At 32.3% G+C, this 18,037-nt stretch overlaps 1 protein-coding gene across 1 annotated transcript; it reads right to left on the reverse strand.

The window, feature by feature from the left end:
• Positions 1 to 1,407: 1,407 nt before the first annotated feature.
• LOC134230013 (uncharacterized) lies at positions 1,408 to 16,174 on the reverse strand. The gene is made up of 9 exons (XM_062711787.1): positions 16,014 to 16,174; positions 10,911 to 12,157; positions 8,124 to 8,375; positions 7,392 to 7,649; positions 5,028 to 5,411; positions 4,671 to 4,808; positions 4,087 to 4,143; positions 3,559 to 3,634; positions 1,408 to 2,727 (listed from the first exon to the last, which is right to left on the reverse strand). The coding sequence occupies exons 2-9, from the start codon at positions 10,966 to 10,968 to the stop codon at positions 1,992 to 1,994; spliced, it is 1,959 nt and encodes a 652-aa protein (XP_062567771.1). The 5' UTR covers positions 10,969 to 12,157; positions 16,014 to 16,174; the 3' UTR covers positions 1,408 to 1,991.
• Positions 16,175 to 18,037: the final 1,863 nt, after the last annotated feature.

Below are 18,037 nucleotides of genomic sequence, written 5' to 3' on the forward strand. Positions count from 1 at the left end.
AAACTTTAATGAAACCAAAAATTCTCACGATTTGCAGGGGGAAAACTCACCTTTCTCAGTGGTCACACAGTCTTCCAACGATAATCAGGACTCGTTAAAATTCTTGGATAGTTATAATACAGTTTAAGTAGAATTTTTAACGAGGATTAAATTTTGGCATTATTAGCGAGGGTGCTGACATCGCTAAAATTAAATATCGCTAAAACTTAATTGCGTATTATATGTGATAGCTTCTTTAGTTAGCATTTTAAAATCGCTAAAATTACTTCTCGCTAAAAATAAATTACCAGATTTTAGGTAGAAATCGCTAAATTTGCGTCTTAAAAAAACATAAACAACCAAATTGTCCTATTGGTTCCAATGCGATCCATATTATTCGACTTTAAAACCATTATGATTATTTATTGATCGGATGTAATAATTTGTCAGAAAAATAATTTTTTAGTTTGATTGTTTGTATGTTGTTTTACGTCCCTCTCCAAAAATTTTTGACTTATGTAGAGACGCTGAAAAAGTGAACGAATGCCATCATTAAACGGAGTATCGGGTGTGTGTTTTAATGAGATGTTGAAATGTAACCCTTCAGAAATGTATAATGTTTAAAGGACTTGGACACAGAATTGAAGTTTGTTTAACCAGAACTTTCTGAGAAATATATTGATGCAAATGAGCGAGCTTTCCGCATAAAAAAAATTATAATAGCGGGTTTAGAAACTCTTTTTTTACCAGGATATTATCAAAACATGCATTTCGAGACCCTTCTTATTAAAGCCTAGATCTTGTTCTTTCGCGATGCCATGTTTTCCCCTTTCATTTAAGAATATTTGAAAAAAATACATAAACACATGTACGTGTTTCTGAAAAACTTAAAAACTTAAACTCAGAAAATTCAGTACAGAATGAGAAATAAAACCAGTATCGTAAGTCAACACTCAGTGATGTGCACAAAGTAAACAAATCGAACACATCAGTAAAATGTAAAATGGGAACAATAACAGAGCTTCTGCCCGTGTTTTCAATCTCGGGTGTTTGATGTGCTGTTATTACGTAATAAAACTTAAGAGAATGCATGTAAATTCAATTCATTAAATTGAAGGCATTTTATAAAGATGGAAAATTAAACTGTATGGACAAAATGCTATGTCAACGAGACAAGGACCCTTCAAATGGTCATTTCAGAATTGTGATGAGAGAATATGACAGTGTTCCGAAAACTCAACTTTTAATCAAAGATCATAGTACGAAAGATAGGTCTAAATGCTATAAATGTACTCTACAATCTATTTATAGCAGAATGTCAGCCTATAACCATTTTTTACGGAAGATGCAATGATGTACATGCACGTGTACGTTTGTCATTTGAAACACATATATTTGTCCAGTCTTTGACAGGAGACAAATGAACAATGAGACTGAATAATCGATTTATTTGGCACTTATATTGCACTTCCTAGTAGATGAACCTGGCAAGACTTTTTACATTGGAATTTCTCTTGGATATTGTTACGCATATTCTTGCATCATTTTAATACTGCTAAAAGAAAAAGAACGGATGCGTCTCCGTATTATATTTGCATACACTTCTTTTTTAGTTACACTTCCCGATTAGCTTAAATGAACACTCCATTCAGCACTTGAGTTTTTTTTAAAGAATAAATAATAGAATTATATGCTGACCTGTGTAAATTGATCCAATCTAAAACAAAAATTCTAAAAGTAGAATTGAATCTTAATCATATAAAATTTCACCTGCCAACTTTACATTTATTTTTTTTGTAAATCTTTAAAGGTGCAAGAAAGACTGACGAGATCTTCAGATGAAACTTTTGAGTAGATGCGTGTTTTTAAAAAATATGAATCACGAAACAGCACTCTGAATACTAGCTCCATAAAAATTCACTCGGAACTAATCTGATCCCTGAATATCCATACGACTAGATATATGATATATGTGATTTTTGGATGAAAAAAAATGATTGCAAGCTGTAAAATTACGCCAATGATGAGGACTGCGTGTTTTCTAGTCTCATATTATCATATGACTCTGGATTAGGAAAGGGGGGAACCCCGCAGTGAATTTCATGCAACATACAGTCATGTTGTGGTAATGCCCCGGAGGATGAAAAAGGACCCCCATTTGAACCATTGACATGATTACTATGAGTAACCATCTCAAAGGAATTTCTCGGATGAGGACTACTTTTGCTGTTTCTAAGGCTATTCGGTTTTTGAACGATTGCGTAAAAATCATTATTGATTTTGACATGGGGAACACCATTTTCCCCGACAATAATATGATTGTCTGGTTGACTAGTCTGATTTGAATTCTGTTCAGTGGTAGTGTGAGAAGTTGGAGAGGTACTGGCCACCACAATTTCCGCTGAACATCTTGCACTATATCTTCTTCCACCAACCATTTCAGCTGAGACGCCATCTTCGAAATCAAGGCTATCATAGGAAGCATAAGGATTTTTCTTTCGTTGATATACTTTTGTTGCTTCTCGTAATTCCTCTGGTTTGATTTCATTGTATATTCCATCATAAGCATTGCTATTTTGAACTGCAGAGAAATGGTTACTAGCTTTATTTGATACAGTACTTTCATTATTATCTCCGAGTAATACTTTAGTGTCTTCTCTCACATCTTTATTTGATGTGCTTGGTTTATTATTGTCTTTTGATTCTTTAGCTACTTCATAATTGCCTTTTCTGTCTATCTGCCGTGTTCTGCAAAAAATAAAGATTAAAAATTTTAGACAAATAGTTTTACTATAAAATTAAACTAGTTAATATCGATATCTGAATATTGATAAAGTATAAAATCACAACTCATGTAGAATGCATATTTTTCCCCAAAAATTACCATTACGATTGGCCTGAAATTAAAGTGCTGTTGGTGCACACACACCATTCGTTTAATTTTTCAAAATGCATTCTGTTACACCAATGCACCCAACACCATTTTATTTCAGTTAAATTCTGAACTGCATTCTAGAATTATCTTCCACAACTGAACCACATCAAGTGCAGGCTTTTTTTTTTTCATTTTTACCTTTCCAAAATTTCAAAAATTTCAGAACCATTTACTGATATCTGAAGTACCACTTTCTCTTTTTTATGCACATTATTAGTTAATTTAAATAACTACAAGAGTTATCGAACATTACATAGAAAGCATGCAGTTTAACAATTCCTTATAAAGCTCTGTTTTAAGCAATGTTCCATCACAAATCTTCATGTTAGCACAATGTCAACAAATAACTGTTCAAACGTAACTATCTTTCTGATGAACAATACGTCAAAGAAAATTGTTTCATATGATTTCTGAATTGAACGTTTATAAAATAAAAAAAAGATAAAAAAAAAAAAACAACTTTTTCAATGATAAAAAGTAGTCTTATGACCAATACTTCATTAAAAAGAAGAAACACATGATTTCTAAATCGTACGTTTGTAAAATTAAAAAAAGAAAAAGAAATAAGACATTTTTTTATATTTTGGTACGCATGTCGAATAAAAGATTCCCTTTCACTCACTGCCGACTTTCAGAATACTTACTTGTAACACACAATGCAGATGGTCATGACAAGAATGAAGGCAACAACGAACAGAAGAAAGTTTATCATCACTATTTCTGAAAGGAAAATCAAAACATGTTACTGTATTTAAAATAATAATTTAAAGGAAAAACAACATATTGGATTTTATAAGTTCTGAGCCTTCTGGTGAGAGAGAGGTCCTTTTATTGTGGTAAGTGACAATTATCGCTTATAAAATTAGAAAGTTGAAAGACCATTTCTGTACAAATTTGTTAAGCAAGTAATGTTGCAGATTTTGTTTTCAAACTTGAATTATAAATAAGTTTCTTTTGACAAAACATAATAGATAAATTAAAATCATGAGTAAAAGTAGAATTTTATATGAGTCAAGAGAGGTTCTCCATGCAATATTTTGAACACTTTTAAATATCTATGATAGTCTTTCTCTACGAAAATAACGTATCTTTCTCTCTTTACTGAATTCTTGTTAAAAAGAAATTAAAGCCAGGCATTGCAGCAGCTCTTTATATTCAGAGTCTATACTTACTCAGAATTAGAGAAAATCGCCTTGGATTGAATGAAAATTCTACAACTGTTCCATTTCCTATTCACAAAAAATAAAAGGGAACGTTAAAGTGGTTTTATTTTTTTCATAATCATACCCAATCATTTACAATACATATGGTCTTAAGGACAGATGATACAAACAGAAACATGGATGCCTGGATTGGTATATATTTTTAGCCTAATTTCACTGAAAATGATGCAAATAATATATTTCTAGAATATAAAGAAATTGTAAACCTTCTATGATGTTCAAAATTCGGCCTCTCTGAAACCATCCTTATTAATCTATACAAATATTTTTCACTTCAATTTCCATTTTTGTGAAGGTTTGACTAAAAATTAAAAAACTTCTCGGTGAAACTTGTTCGTTTTATTCATTAAAACATGACTCAAATCGTTATTTTCAAATTTTTTGACAAAAGGTTGTTTGTATCATCTGTCGTTAAATAAAAAAAATTAAGACTGAGATACAACAGAAAACTATGCCAAAATAAGCCTCAACTTCAATAACCTATAAACACCTAATTGCAATCAACTTTTTTCTTTGAGATAAAGTAATGTTACCTTGTGGAGAGTTATCAGACGATAAATAACCGCCGTCTTTAACATCCTTGGAGGATGCGTAAAAGCCACTTCCGGTCGTTACCCCACATGGAAGAGTGTAAGGCACATATGAGGGTCCCTTGGGATCATATCCAACAACTGTAAACAATATAGAAATAGATCAGGGATGTTTATCAATATTCCCAAAAATAAGAATTAGATCTGAATTGTTTATCAATATTCCCAAATTACTGCGAAGTACGTTCTAACAGATGATTTATTACAGCCATGGAACTGCAGATTCTGATTTTTTTACCTTAATATTTCAACACATTTAGATAATATGATTATAAAATGGAATTTACGACAAAAGGATACCTTCATACGACACAAGGAACCTATTTCCTCTGTCATCTCCTTTGAAGTAAGAGTAACTCTGAACTTTGACGTCACCACAAGACTGGCGGGAAATATTGACCTCGTGAGTTTGACAGAAGTATTCCGTCACTGACGTCATTGTACGACAGTCTACGTATTGCACGTGCAGAAATTTAGCTGAGCACGTGTTTCCCTCTGTTTCTTCACGGGAGTATGCCAAATGAACACTGATGTCTATTCTTTTGCCCAGACCAAGGGACATTTTCCATACACAACCATTTGGATTTCCGTCAGGGTTTTGTGGGAAGCCTGGGCTTTTGATGATACCAAATCTGGCGGGAAGTGTCTGTGAGTATCCTGTGCATGTTCCGTGTATGACGGAACCTGAAGAGATATTAATTCTTTGTTGAAATTACTAATTTTTTTTAAATCTTTGATTTTCAATAAAAATGCTACTTGAATTTCAAAAGTGAACTTTTTTTGCATTAAATATTATATATGGTGGCTATCAAGTGATACAAATGATTGACATAAATAATTTAACTAAAAATAAATAAGGATAACCCTAATTTCCTCTGTGTGTCTTATCCTTCGTATATTTGATTTTTTTCAGATATTGTGAAGTCGTCACATAAGTATACAAATCTATACAAAAAGTTATATATATATATATCTTAGTAAGGAAGCCTTTAAAAGCTTACAAGATTTTAATTTGTTTGAAAAATCATATTTTTTATATACCTCTTAAACATCTATACATCTTAAACTCACATCAGAAATTCATGTTTAGTGGTTATATCAATTAAAGAAGCAGAAAAGGACATATTTTTATAAGCCGTAAATAAAGTTCCTACTAGATTTTAAACTCAATTTTACCATTTCTTTTTGAACTACAATTATAAAGGGTAAAGAAAAATTTGACATTTTAAATGTTTTTCATCTGAATATAAGGCAATAAGGAAATATACTTTGAATATTTCATTTAGTTAGAAATTTGGGCAAACCGTGAAGAGCTCCTCCTTAAACTACGTATTATATTGTGTCCTATTTTGTGAAAGTCGTATGGCAGATGTGTGTTACGTTAGGTTAAGTATCGTTTTACCAGGCTCTCAAGAAATTGCTTTTTACTGATACTGTTAAAATATTTCCGTAAACTTACTCATATCAAAACAATTTCTCATATACATAGTTTAAGGAAATTAGATATTTGGTATAGAGAAAATATTTAGCAACACATATAAAAATATAAGCTCCGCCGCAAAGGTGACCTTCGCTATAATAATAGTGGTTTTCAATGTCAAAGAAAAGTCAAGAATAAGGACATGACCATGAACAATTCTTTCCACATGTTGAGCCCCTTAATGCATTGGTCACTTCATCAACCTAATTATACTTTTACGAGACTAACTATGATCCTTTAGGAACAGGGGGTCATTAAAGAAAATTGGGGCTACTTTCAGTGGAGAGACAATTATGTTTAGATTATGGAAATTGCCATTTCCTTTCAAGCAATATCTTCCAAGTTTCCCCAAAGTAATAGGATTCCAGGCGAAAAGAGGATTTGTTGGTCTTTTCTACATTATTTGCCCATATTAATGCAATTAATCGATTTGTAGATTAATGCAATGGTTGGAAAATAATGTAGAGGCCAAATATTCTGTATTTTTTTTATTTTACATTGTACATTCTTACACATTAGTGAAACAATCTTGCTAGCTAGACATATTTTAACTCCTTACAGTTACTGTGTTATCGTATGTGATTTAATTAATTTCTTGTACATTTGTAGTTATTAATAAAATCTATATGATTGTGAAAATACAAATATGACATTGATGTGCGTTTTGATGTATTAAAATAATGAGGATTGATTGATTGTATATCTTTTAACGTCCCTCTCGAGAATTTTTCACTCCTATGGAGACGCCACCACTTGCCGGTGGAGAGAGCTATACATGGCACTCAAGGCCAGCACTCAGGGGGGATCTTTTTCGTGCCAGGACCTACTGCAACGAGGGACCTCGATTTATACGGTCTCATCCGAAGCACAGGTCCCCATGTCCTACAGTGGAATTCGAATCCGCAACGAAAATGAGGAAGACTCAAGGTTCAGCAGGAATAAATCGGGGGAAATTGTGATATTAAAATATGAGAAAAGGAGGTTAGAAAGGGTACTATCATTGTAGAAGGTATGCCTTTCTCCAATTCTGATTTTTATGTCTTGTCTGATATGGAAGAGCAAAATGATCTTCGTTTGCAACGTCTGAAGATTGCAATTTTGTCCAACTTCGAAGATTATAACTTGTACTTTTATGATACCAGTATCTATATTTTGTATCATGATAGTATTAATACATATCTTACTTTGAATACAGATGTAATCGGCAATCACAAAAGGCTCTTTACAGGTCCTCTCAAATCCCAGCATCCTCAGACCGGAAGCGGGACAGTGTTGTTTTCCTTCACACGTGGGAAAGATGACATGATGTAGGTTCCAGGGACAGCGCTGATTCATTGTCCCACATTTTAGATTTGTAACATGAATACTGGACCCTGGAGGACACAGAAGCCCCTTGCTTTCCTCGCTACATAGGTTTGTACGGCATAAAGGAGTATCCTTTACTACGATAAAAGCATAATGATTATGCATATGTATTCACACAAATATGTTATTTTAATTTGAAAAAAAGAAAGACATCTATGCATCTAAGTTATTTGTATGTGTCCTATGCTAAATTTTTGTCTCATATGGAGGGTATTTGATACTGTAAACGTATTACATTTAGCGGTGTATTCTTTTTAGTGATTTTGGCAGAAAGAAGAGTTCGCTAATTCAAGTACATTGCTTAATGTCTTGTATATTAACTTTTATAACTAGCAAATTCAGACAGCGCTAAATCAAATCTACGCTAACTTGTCGAAAATTGAATTTCCGCTAAATATCGTACACGCCAAATGTAATACATTTACAGTAACTGATGAAAAAATTAAAATGAAAATTATTTGAATTTGAAGAGAATAAAAACAGTATTGAAGATGAAACATGTGCTTTGAAATGGAATAAAATAAACAGTGGTTACTTTATTTGAAAGTTACCTGATTCGCACGTGAAATCCACAAGTACCGTTCTGCTTGGCTGGTCTTGACAGTATGTCCATAACTGTTGTTTCAAACCAATACTCTCACATGACCTTTGACCTTCGCAAATCGACACAACTCGGTCTTTTTCGGGACAGGTGTAATTATTGGGCATGCAGATAACATCTTCGATTTTCAAGACTTGGTTAGCTTCGCATTTCAGAAACTTCCCGCTGTTGTTGCAGACGTCTGTTCTTCTCACCTGGTCACCTACGAGTAAACCAAACATTCAAACGACACTGATGCCAGTAGCTGGATTATGCTCTTGTTTTTGTGTTATTGTTAGTAAAGTGAAACATTATCCAAGGCAACAACATTTCAAAAAATCGTGCCTTTAAAATGGGTCTACTGAGTTAATAAAGTCAATTTAAAGTATAAAAAAAACTGCATTTGACATTGGCTCCCAAATACAGCAAAATGTAAATAGTCTTACTTTGTACTTTTGAAGTGTTTACTTCTTTTAAATTGTTAACTGAAATCGAACAGCTTATTTGCATTTAAATCATATATAATAAAAACATGTCAACTTTAATGCTCCATCAAGAAGTCTGGTTTTGCTAGAAAATTTAGATTTTCATCCTGACAGCTGACTTCAGAATAATGAGTGATACAGTCCTTGGGAACTTGTAAAGACCCTTCTTATAGCAAGGAAGCTTTATTACAAATTATGGTCTAGCACCCATTCGTTGCACCTTCGAGACCCTTATAATTATATAAATGTAATTTTAAAAAAGACAGCTAAAACAGATCATAAATTCCCTCAGTAACTTTTATTCCTCGATTGGCTCGTGGTAACTCATCTAATGAATTGCTGATCTGTTTTGTGCTGCAGTTGAATTTATATACTGACTCGAAGGTATAGGCATCGCAAATTAATTGACGTTTGTACTCAAACAGCAAAAATCGTGTGTGGTTCTTATTTATTTACGTATACTTGGTAAACCTTCCTCTAGTGTATATCCTATGGTCTTGCATCACGTTACTTTCGTGTTATTAATGAAGTATATTGAGTTTTTCACGGGTAATATTAAATAGCCCATTTCAATTCAATTATTTAGACAGGATGAAGGACTGCCATTCAGTTAAAATCTGACTGAAAGTCCACTGAAAGTTGAATGAAAATATCAGACCTTTCAGTGACCATTCAGTTAACAGAATTGTTTACTTACTTTACGTGTTATATATGACAAATAAAAACAAAATACGATGACAACGTTTATTTTAACTTGTTCCTATAGATGATATCATTGGTTGAATAGTTTCTTATGCACACATTCTTGCTTTTAAATTAACTCTTTGAACAACATCTCCTGAAAGCTTATTTCAATTACTTGTTTTGCTTTGAGAAATCATTATAGTTTCCGAGTTTTATTTTTCTGTTGTTGATATTAACATTATCTAATCAATTGTTTTACATGTATTTATCATTTCAGGATGTTCAATTATAAAAACCTTGTACTCAGTATTTATTTTATGAATCTAAATATATCGAAATGAGACTTGTTAACATATACATTACTTTAATAAAATATGTAAAGCTTTTTACATCATGAAATATGGTATTATTACTTTTTTTTATATTTTAATCATGTTTGCAATTCTATAAACATTTCATGATCAAATGTAATTATACTAAGAAGAAAATCTTATCGACATTTTCTATATCGTTCGAAGGTATAATATTAATGCTTTTTACTTTGAATACAAGTTTATCTAAATTGATTTTGCTTCACGCGGATTTTGTCAATGAAGTAAGTCAGAATATATTATCTATCGTCCCTCTATTCACGCCATATAAATATGGCATACTGTACTGTCTTACTACGATCTTCCCGTTGTTAATTCAACCTTTTCAAGGATACTCCGTTAAATTAAAAAAAAAGTCGACAAAATTTGGCCGTCTTGGACCTTTAACTCTGAAAAGAAGGGGTATATGCAACGAAATAAAAGACTAGTAAAGTTCAAAAGGTCATCTTAAAAGCATTTACAAAATTTGTAATACATTCCTGGCCCGAAGATGATATCTGCCTAAGGTTTTTAATGGCGTGATTAAAAGACGAGTCGCTTTGATGCAGGAAGTGTATGTCTTTTTTTTTTTGCAAATACGTAATTATGCTATTTTGAATCTGCTTTAAAGTTTCTTGACACCTAAACATACTGGAAAATTTTTATACTATTTAATTACATGGCTAATCACAACATGATTAAATCTTTATCATGCGTGTTCACGAAGCATGTTTTGAAAGTGAAGCAGTTAAAATATTCAGAGAGATATACACGCTTTGTTTACATTATCTCCGTTTATTTGTATTTAACGAGGCTAGGGGGTGGCAGCCATTTTTAGACTATTTCAATCTCCTTTAAAAGGAGAGCTCCATATAAAGATATACAAAATGATGAAATTCTAAAACTAAAATATATGAATTTTTTCTTTGTCAAATGATAGTTGACAGCTAAAGATACCGTGTGTAAAAAAATAATTTAAATCTGGTGGTTAATTTGGGATTAATTTGTTGACCCTCCAGCCTCCTTAAACAGTTAAATATCTTCGCTTATCAAAGGGAAACTGTTCCAAAAAGGGATTCCACCGTCCTATATATAAACGTGGGATCATTCTGACTTCTAATTGCCCTTATCAATCACAACATCGTAATGCCCACTGTCAAAATATAATCAAATATATATCTCAAATTAATTAAACATAATATGTGAATTTGTAATGAATAAGTAAATCAAAAATCCTACCTTGTGTCCATTGGGTGAAGATAAATAGCAGAATCCCTATTAATAAAGATGAAAACATTTCCTGTGAATTCAGTTTTCAAGTCTGCTAAAGGACAAGAACGCAAAAAGGCAGGTGAGAATTCGCTCAAGCGTGGAAAGGAAATTTAATATATGCATCCCCTGGTGTCAGTTTCATGGTGTCAATATCGTCCTAAATATTTCTTGAAAGTTGAAGAAATTTTAATGTAACAATATACCTGCTGCCATCGGCACTTCAAAGTGTTTAAAGCACAACCACTCATTCACTGAGTATGTAGATCTCTTTCCTGGTGAAATATATCCTTTAATGTTTATTTCGACGGCTGTGTAACATCAAACACAAGGGCGTGTGAACTAAACAAAATGGTGAGCTGATAATTTTCTGTATATTTTGGACAGTTAAACACATACCTCTTGTAAATCTCTAATTCTTGACACTGAAATAAACCTGACATCCAAAGAAACACCTTTAATTTCCAAGGTGTCACACGGTAACATTTCACAGTCCCCAGTAACAGGCCACACACATTATCGCAGGTTATTTTTACTGGGATGAATTCATTTCCAAAGTGAGGACCAATATATTCCCTATCCACAATTGAACACCGTTTCCGTATAGATATCCTGTGTGTACACGCTACTCTCCGATGAATCTAGAGCTCGTGAAAAACTCAATATACTCCCTTTAATAAATCACCGTCTACCCCGTGTTGTTAACTCGGTATTTGAACAGAACGCTTATGTCCAAGATTATTTGGTTATTACGGCTAAAGACCGGCTAAGTAAACATTTGGCCGATTTTATAATTCTTATGCCGATATTAAACCTATAGCTCCTCAGGACAAGTGCCAGCATAAATATCCATTTTGGTCCGCGATCAATTATTCATTCCGCAGTTTCTGAATTCTGTTGCAGATTTGTCTACACTAACAATAACTCGACGCATAAAAAGATTTTCCTATAATCCGCTTTGCACTTTATTTAAAATAAGCTGGCCATTTCCCTTGCATTGGAAAGTTCTTGCACTCTTTCATTGTTTTTCTATTTAAACAAAGAAACGTAATCTTGTTGTTGACAGCCGAGTGTAGAAAGAAAACAGTAGCCGATACACGGTCGGATATATTAATTTTCTTCCAGTAGCGTCTCTCAGTGTGTAATTACAAAAATGTCTAAAACAATGCCGGCTGTGTTCCTTTTTCTTTCTTTCCCTGTTGGATGGTTGTGATAATCTAGAAAGAAACAAGAAACATAAGAGAGATAGAGTATACACTCAGAAATAATCACCCGGTAAATATGGGATAGGGATTTAACTTTAAGGTTCAGAGAGTTTAATTCAGTTTACTTGTTAAACTAAATTAAATATCTTTCATTTTTTGTGGAGTTTAAAATATTACAAAGTCAATGTTGTTTCACACTAAAAAAAGTTCCTTTATATTACTAAGTGCCAATGTCCACACTTAGAAAGGCATCAGTGTAATGAGCAATACAAGCACAACAAGGAGAAAATTTATTATTTATCCAATCACATATAACGTTGTCAAAATCAATACATTAGCTATAGGAAATATGTGAAAAAATCATAAACATTAATTGCATGGTTTGCAAGACAGGAACGTCAACACTTTGATAAAAAGAAGCTTCTGTCCAATTGAACCAATATTAATTAATGCATATCCTTTATTCCCATAAATATATGCATTAATATTTTCCATCGTCTTGAAAATGAGTCATTTATCCAACAGGAACTACTAAAGCAACAAAAAACAGAGCAAGCATGAAATCTCATTTGCCATTTCGCTACCTTTCTCCTATCTCTGTTATTGATCTATGGACACTGTAACAGCATTCGATGCGATTTCTTTTACACTTCTATGAAATAGTTATGAAGAGAAGACCAAAGTATCCGTTTAATTAAATCAAACGGTAATTTTTAACTTCACTAAAAGATACAAAATCCAAAATGAGACTGAATTGCAGATTCAATTGTAGACAATTTCAATTTAGATCGAAACTCTGTTTTTTTTCTCTCCAAAATTGTTGAAGTTATGATTTGCAATAAAACAAAAATAACAAAAGAATCTCTTGACAGTGTTAACGCTTTTGCCCACACATATGACGCAACGTTTGCCGATGTGTCTTACTTCATAAATTGTGCAGAAGAAATGACATATTACAAATACCGTTCTAAGCAAAATGCATTTTGATTTCTATCAGCACAGAGCACAGAATGAGAAGTAAGAAAGAAGAAAAAACATTCGTCATTTTTTAATCAATTGTTACAAGAGACTGTTTGATTGCATGGGACTCATATTTCAAACTGCCTGTGAGTGACATGTTGAATCGTTACAAAAATGAAATTAGGTCAGATGAAGAATTGACAGATCATAACGGATACCAGCGGCTCACCAAATGATATACTGCCAAGGGAAAATGTATTTTGGATTGAATATTAGTTGATCAATATAAGTGTCAAGTTCTTGATACGGAATTAATAAAAATTTTGATAACAAGTTATCACAGAGTCTTTTTTGAGTGTTTTTGTTTTAATAATGCAATAGCAAACCATTTAACTTAGATGTTAAAAAATTACATAGTTACATAACGTTTGAGGATTACAACGTAAAGAATTGCGATGCTCTGTATATTTTTCTCTTTTTATGCTTTATGAAAAATCTCCATGGCCCGCAGCTGCATGTATCTTCAAGGTTGAATCTATTTCTAGAGGTTTTGTAGTTGCTTTAATTTGTTTAAGTCCCCTTGGCGCTGAATCAGCTCACATTCAGGAAAAAATTAATTAATACCAGTCTTAATTTAATGCCTTTCTTTACAACTTGACAGTTAGAAGTAGGCATCTTTCCAGAGTTTAAATAACAATTTATGGCAAAAACGGTTTCAATAAGTTAACATTTACGTAATGAAATATTAGAATGTGTCCTTGAAGCTTTAAGACCAAACGCAGCAAGCAGAGCTAAGCACCACTTCTCACTTCAAGCTCTTATTCAATAATTAAAACAACGCCTGGACGAAGAGAAAATTCAAACTGTCTGCACACCGATCAATTTTTTTTCTCCAAAGTATACACATATTAAAAATACTTCATAAATTCCATATGGCGCCCAAACTTAAGTTTACAAGTTAAGAAATGAGCTATGAAGTACTAACATGTGACGTCACAGTCTAGAGCGGTTTGACGAGGCATATCTTAGTTTTAAAAGTAAAAAGGAAGAATATCCTGATTAAGGATGCAAAAATCAGCTTCGCACAAAGGGTTGCATCGTCAACATTCAACTTATTATGTAAAAAAAAAAAAAGTCTGACATTTATTGCTAACAGATTCAGTCATATGTCTACATTTTCCATTTTTCATTTTGTTAAATAACACTACTGAAAGCAATGTGTATCTGATCCGTACAAACAAGGGTTTCTCGCGTCATAAACGCTCGACGTAATTTCTCAATGGTATTGCGTAAAGGCTCGACACACAATCAGTAAATCAAATACGTGCTGCTGAGTTGAAAAATAAAACATTTTACGTGTAAACGATAATAATCAGGCAAATATAAAATATGAATAAGTCACAAATGCAAATATAAGTAATAAATAGGACATCATTCTAAAACATTTATCGGGATACGAAGTATAAATACGGGTAGGTACGAAATCAAATTTATGCTAGAAAGGAATTAATTTGATCTCGTGACCAATTCACATTTATATCCCGATATGTTTAAAAAATAATCACATTTCTTACGAAAAAATAACTCGATCTGTGACAGTTGTCATCATAGTGCGCAGGCCAAATAAATATAAAGTCCGTGATAATCTGAAAATGCATTGCAAACCAAAGATTTCATAGTCTTACACATCTGTTTCATATTTGGATATATTTTACTAGAAAAGACGCAAATGGTAATCTAACAACAACACTTTATGATAAACATGATGACGTCATTTTTCCTCATTTATGTTGCAACCTGTTATCACCTGCATGTATGTTGAATGTTGATCTCCCAGTTGATTCAATACGCAATAGCCTGCTTTATCATACGATCAAATAAGTTAATGACACAAAGATATCAACAGGCTCGTTTAAACTTTACATTTTGCAAATTCTATGGTCGATTTAATGACATTGTTAGCAAATACAATCTGGCATTTAGTCGCATATTGAATGGCGTTTTTCATACACATTGTAAAGGCCAGTATTTTCATACTAAATTAATCACTGTGACGCATTTTTCGCACACGGTGAATTTGACCTGTTGGAAGTGGATCCTTACTCGCCAATGGCACCTGATCTACACTCAAGATTCATCGTGGTTTGTTTCAAACTGGACAAAATAAACAATATATTGTATTTATTGTTAATGTTTTTCTTTGTTTATTAGTATTGAATTGTTTATATTATTGATCTCTTATCCAACAATCTTATATGATCTAGTAAACTGGAAAACCCTGGATAATTTATGTGGAGGAAAATGGTCTGACAATTTGTTTGAAATAAGAAAAAAAATTGACCTAAAGACAGATTGTATATAATGGTATTGTAGTATTCATAAAATTTGCGAAATATTGACCTTAAAGAAAATAGTGCTTATCCTTGTCTTATCAATTTCTTTGTCAATAACTTTCATCTTTTTCAATAATTTGTACGAAGGGGATGTTCTTATTCAGCACAAAACTACAGAGCAGTAAAAAAATCTTTAGGTTTCTAAACCCTTTGCTTACTCATATAAAATGTTACTAGAACCTTAATGATTTTCCAAAAGAAATGTATTTTATATAAGTTAACTACAAACAATTATTGCATAGCTTGCGGGGCAAAACTGGACAAAAAAGACACTTCAACTTGGCAAATCTATAGAGGAATAATGAACATTACTGTCATTAAAAGTTATCTCTCTTATCAGATTATCAATGAACCTTAATAAAGGTACCTTGTTACTAATCACTCAAAATGATGAAAATAAATTTCCCGACAACAGTAAGTCATGTTCATTCATTTGCATTCAGATAGAAATGGCTGCAAAATGTGTATGAGAAAGAAAACAGAAGAATAATTAATGACAGAAAGCCGATACTTACACTGCCAAATAATCTCCTTTTGTTTAGCGTCCATTTTCTGTTTGATTTTGTAAGGTCCTTACAAATACCCAGTATTTCGGAGAAATCCCTTGAAAATTGAACTAAAAATAGACTACCATCTGAACACGTCCATCGAGATGTAATAGATGTTAATGTTTTGCAGAAATAAACATTTACAACATAACCACGGATTAACTTATTTCTGATCCATTCTCATGCTTTCCGTCCAGTGTAAATATAAATTGACACGGGAATTAAGCCACAAAATTGATCAGTAATTTCTCGTCAAGATGGTGGCTAAATGAGCATAATAAAAACCGATAAAAGGCTTTAAATGTCCCTCGGTAGACATTCAAGTTCACATCATGATGAGACGTCCGGCTGTTTGATTAAGTGATCGAAAATCCTCGTGTAATGTCCTTTATTGTACAGTCGTGTTCTATTATCGGGAGACCTGTTGGATTATAAATGAAATTCTCAAATTACAAGGATCCATGACCTTTAGAAATTATGAAGACAATATTGCAGTTACAATTCTAATCTACAATTACATCACAGAGGAGAGGGCTTTAGTAATTCACTTACGGTTGCCAAAATGAGATTTTTTGTTCATATCCTTCACTGAATTTATTTTGTGCATTATATTGGTAATATTATGACATAAAACTATCAAATAAACTTATGAAAAATTTACACGAGCCATTTCACCAAATAAGTGACGTTACCAATATTTAAATAAAGTTGTATAGGAAGATTGAATTTAACCACGATATGGATGTAAAATAAAGTTCATAATGCAGAATTTATTTCATTTCATAAGGCGTCAAATGTTATTTGTACTATAAAAAAGAATTTTATGTCGCATGGACAAAAACGTTTTCAGGATATTTATTTGTAGATTTCTTAGAATTGAAATTCTTTAAAACCATGTTGTCTTTGGAGGACGTTGATTGGTCTATCACTGATCGACCATCTAAAAAAATCCTATATTTACTCAAAATATTCATTGTTTAAAATGAGTCACGGTGTATGATATAGTTGACTCATTTAATATTGATCATATAATATGCCATCTGCAACAAGTTTCAAATTGCAGAAAATCACGTGACTGATAACGCTTCAATTTTCTTGCACGTGTAAGTCCTTTCTGGATTAGAAAGTGCGTCATGCAGTTCATTGTTCCTGAGACGTGGCGACATCGTTATTTTATTGTACTAATTTATATAATTATCTAATGAGGAAGGCTAGAATTTTGTAATTATACGAGAAAAAGACAATTTAGATAAATCACGCTTGTCTGAATATCGGACTTAATATAGAATTCACTTGTCAGATTTTGTGTTGCAATTTATCACATCTTTCGGTAGATTATTATTTCTTGCACGAAAATTATTAACAATTTTGGCAAAGAAAAGGTCTTTGTGATGCCTTTATATACATATAGTACCCAGCACGCAACGGATATTCCATCTTTTCTTAGTTTTGTTATGATTGATGGCAAATATATCATTTCTGAATTAGATATTATAATAATAATTATCAGGAAAGAAAATTAGATGGACTAAAGCTTTTTGCGGTGTCTACTTACTAGATAGGCTTTCAGTTTGGTCAACCTCAACATCAAACAGTTTCAGATGTACTTTTGTATAGTTTATATTCTCTGTATTTCTTTCCTTAAAATCAGCAATGCATGAAAACACTTGATTTTTTATTTTCTTTAAAGAAATATTCGCTGCAACCTTGATCTCGGAATTTTTATTGCAAAATTGTAATGAACCATTTAAAAAAAAACAGAAAAAAGATCTTTATAATCTTCTGTTGTCCATATTTGAGAGGGAAGAACTTTTTATGTTATGATTGAAGCAAAATGACATTATTCTCATTCTGTACAATATTGATTTCGTGAATAATTAATACTATATATTTGATCAAAATTTATGTAATAGTTAGATCATATTACGTAAAATTTTAGTGGTATATAGAAGGGGCGGAGGGAGGTAGTCGCCACACCTAACCACTAAAAG

Source organism: Saccostrea cucullata, unplaced genomic scaffold (assembly GCF_032062105.1).
Source record: "Saccostrea cucullata isolate Sc308-1 unplaced genomic scaffold, CSIRO_AGI_Scuc_v1 ctg1153, whole genome shotgun sequence".
In the NCBI taxonomy this organism is placed as follows: Eukaryota; Metazoa; Mollusca; class Bivalvia; order Ostreida; family Ostreidae; genus Saccostrea; species Saccostrea cuccullata.

Excerpts from the sequence above, each read along its gene's own strand:
- LOC134230013 (XM_062711787.1), bottom strand. The coding sequence starts at position 10,968 with ATGTTTTCATCTTTATTAATAGGGATTCTGCTATTTATCTTCACCCAA. Across the intron at positions 8,376-10,910 it reads CTTCACCCAATGGACACAAG|GTGACCAGGTGAGAAGAACA; the intron begins GTAGGATTTTTG and ends GTTTACTCGTAG. Across the intron at positions 3,635-4,086 it reads GCGATTTTCTCTAATTCTGA|AAATAGTGATGATAAACTTT; the intron begins GTAAGTATAGAC and ends TTTTCCTTTCAG.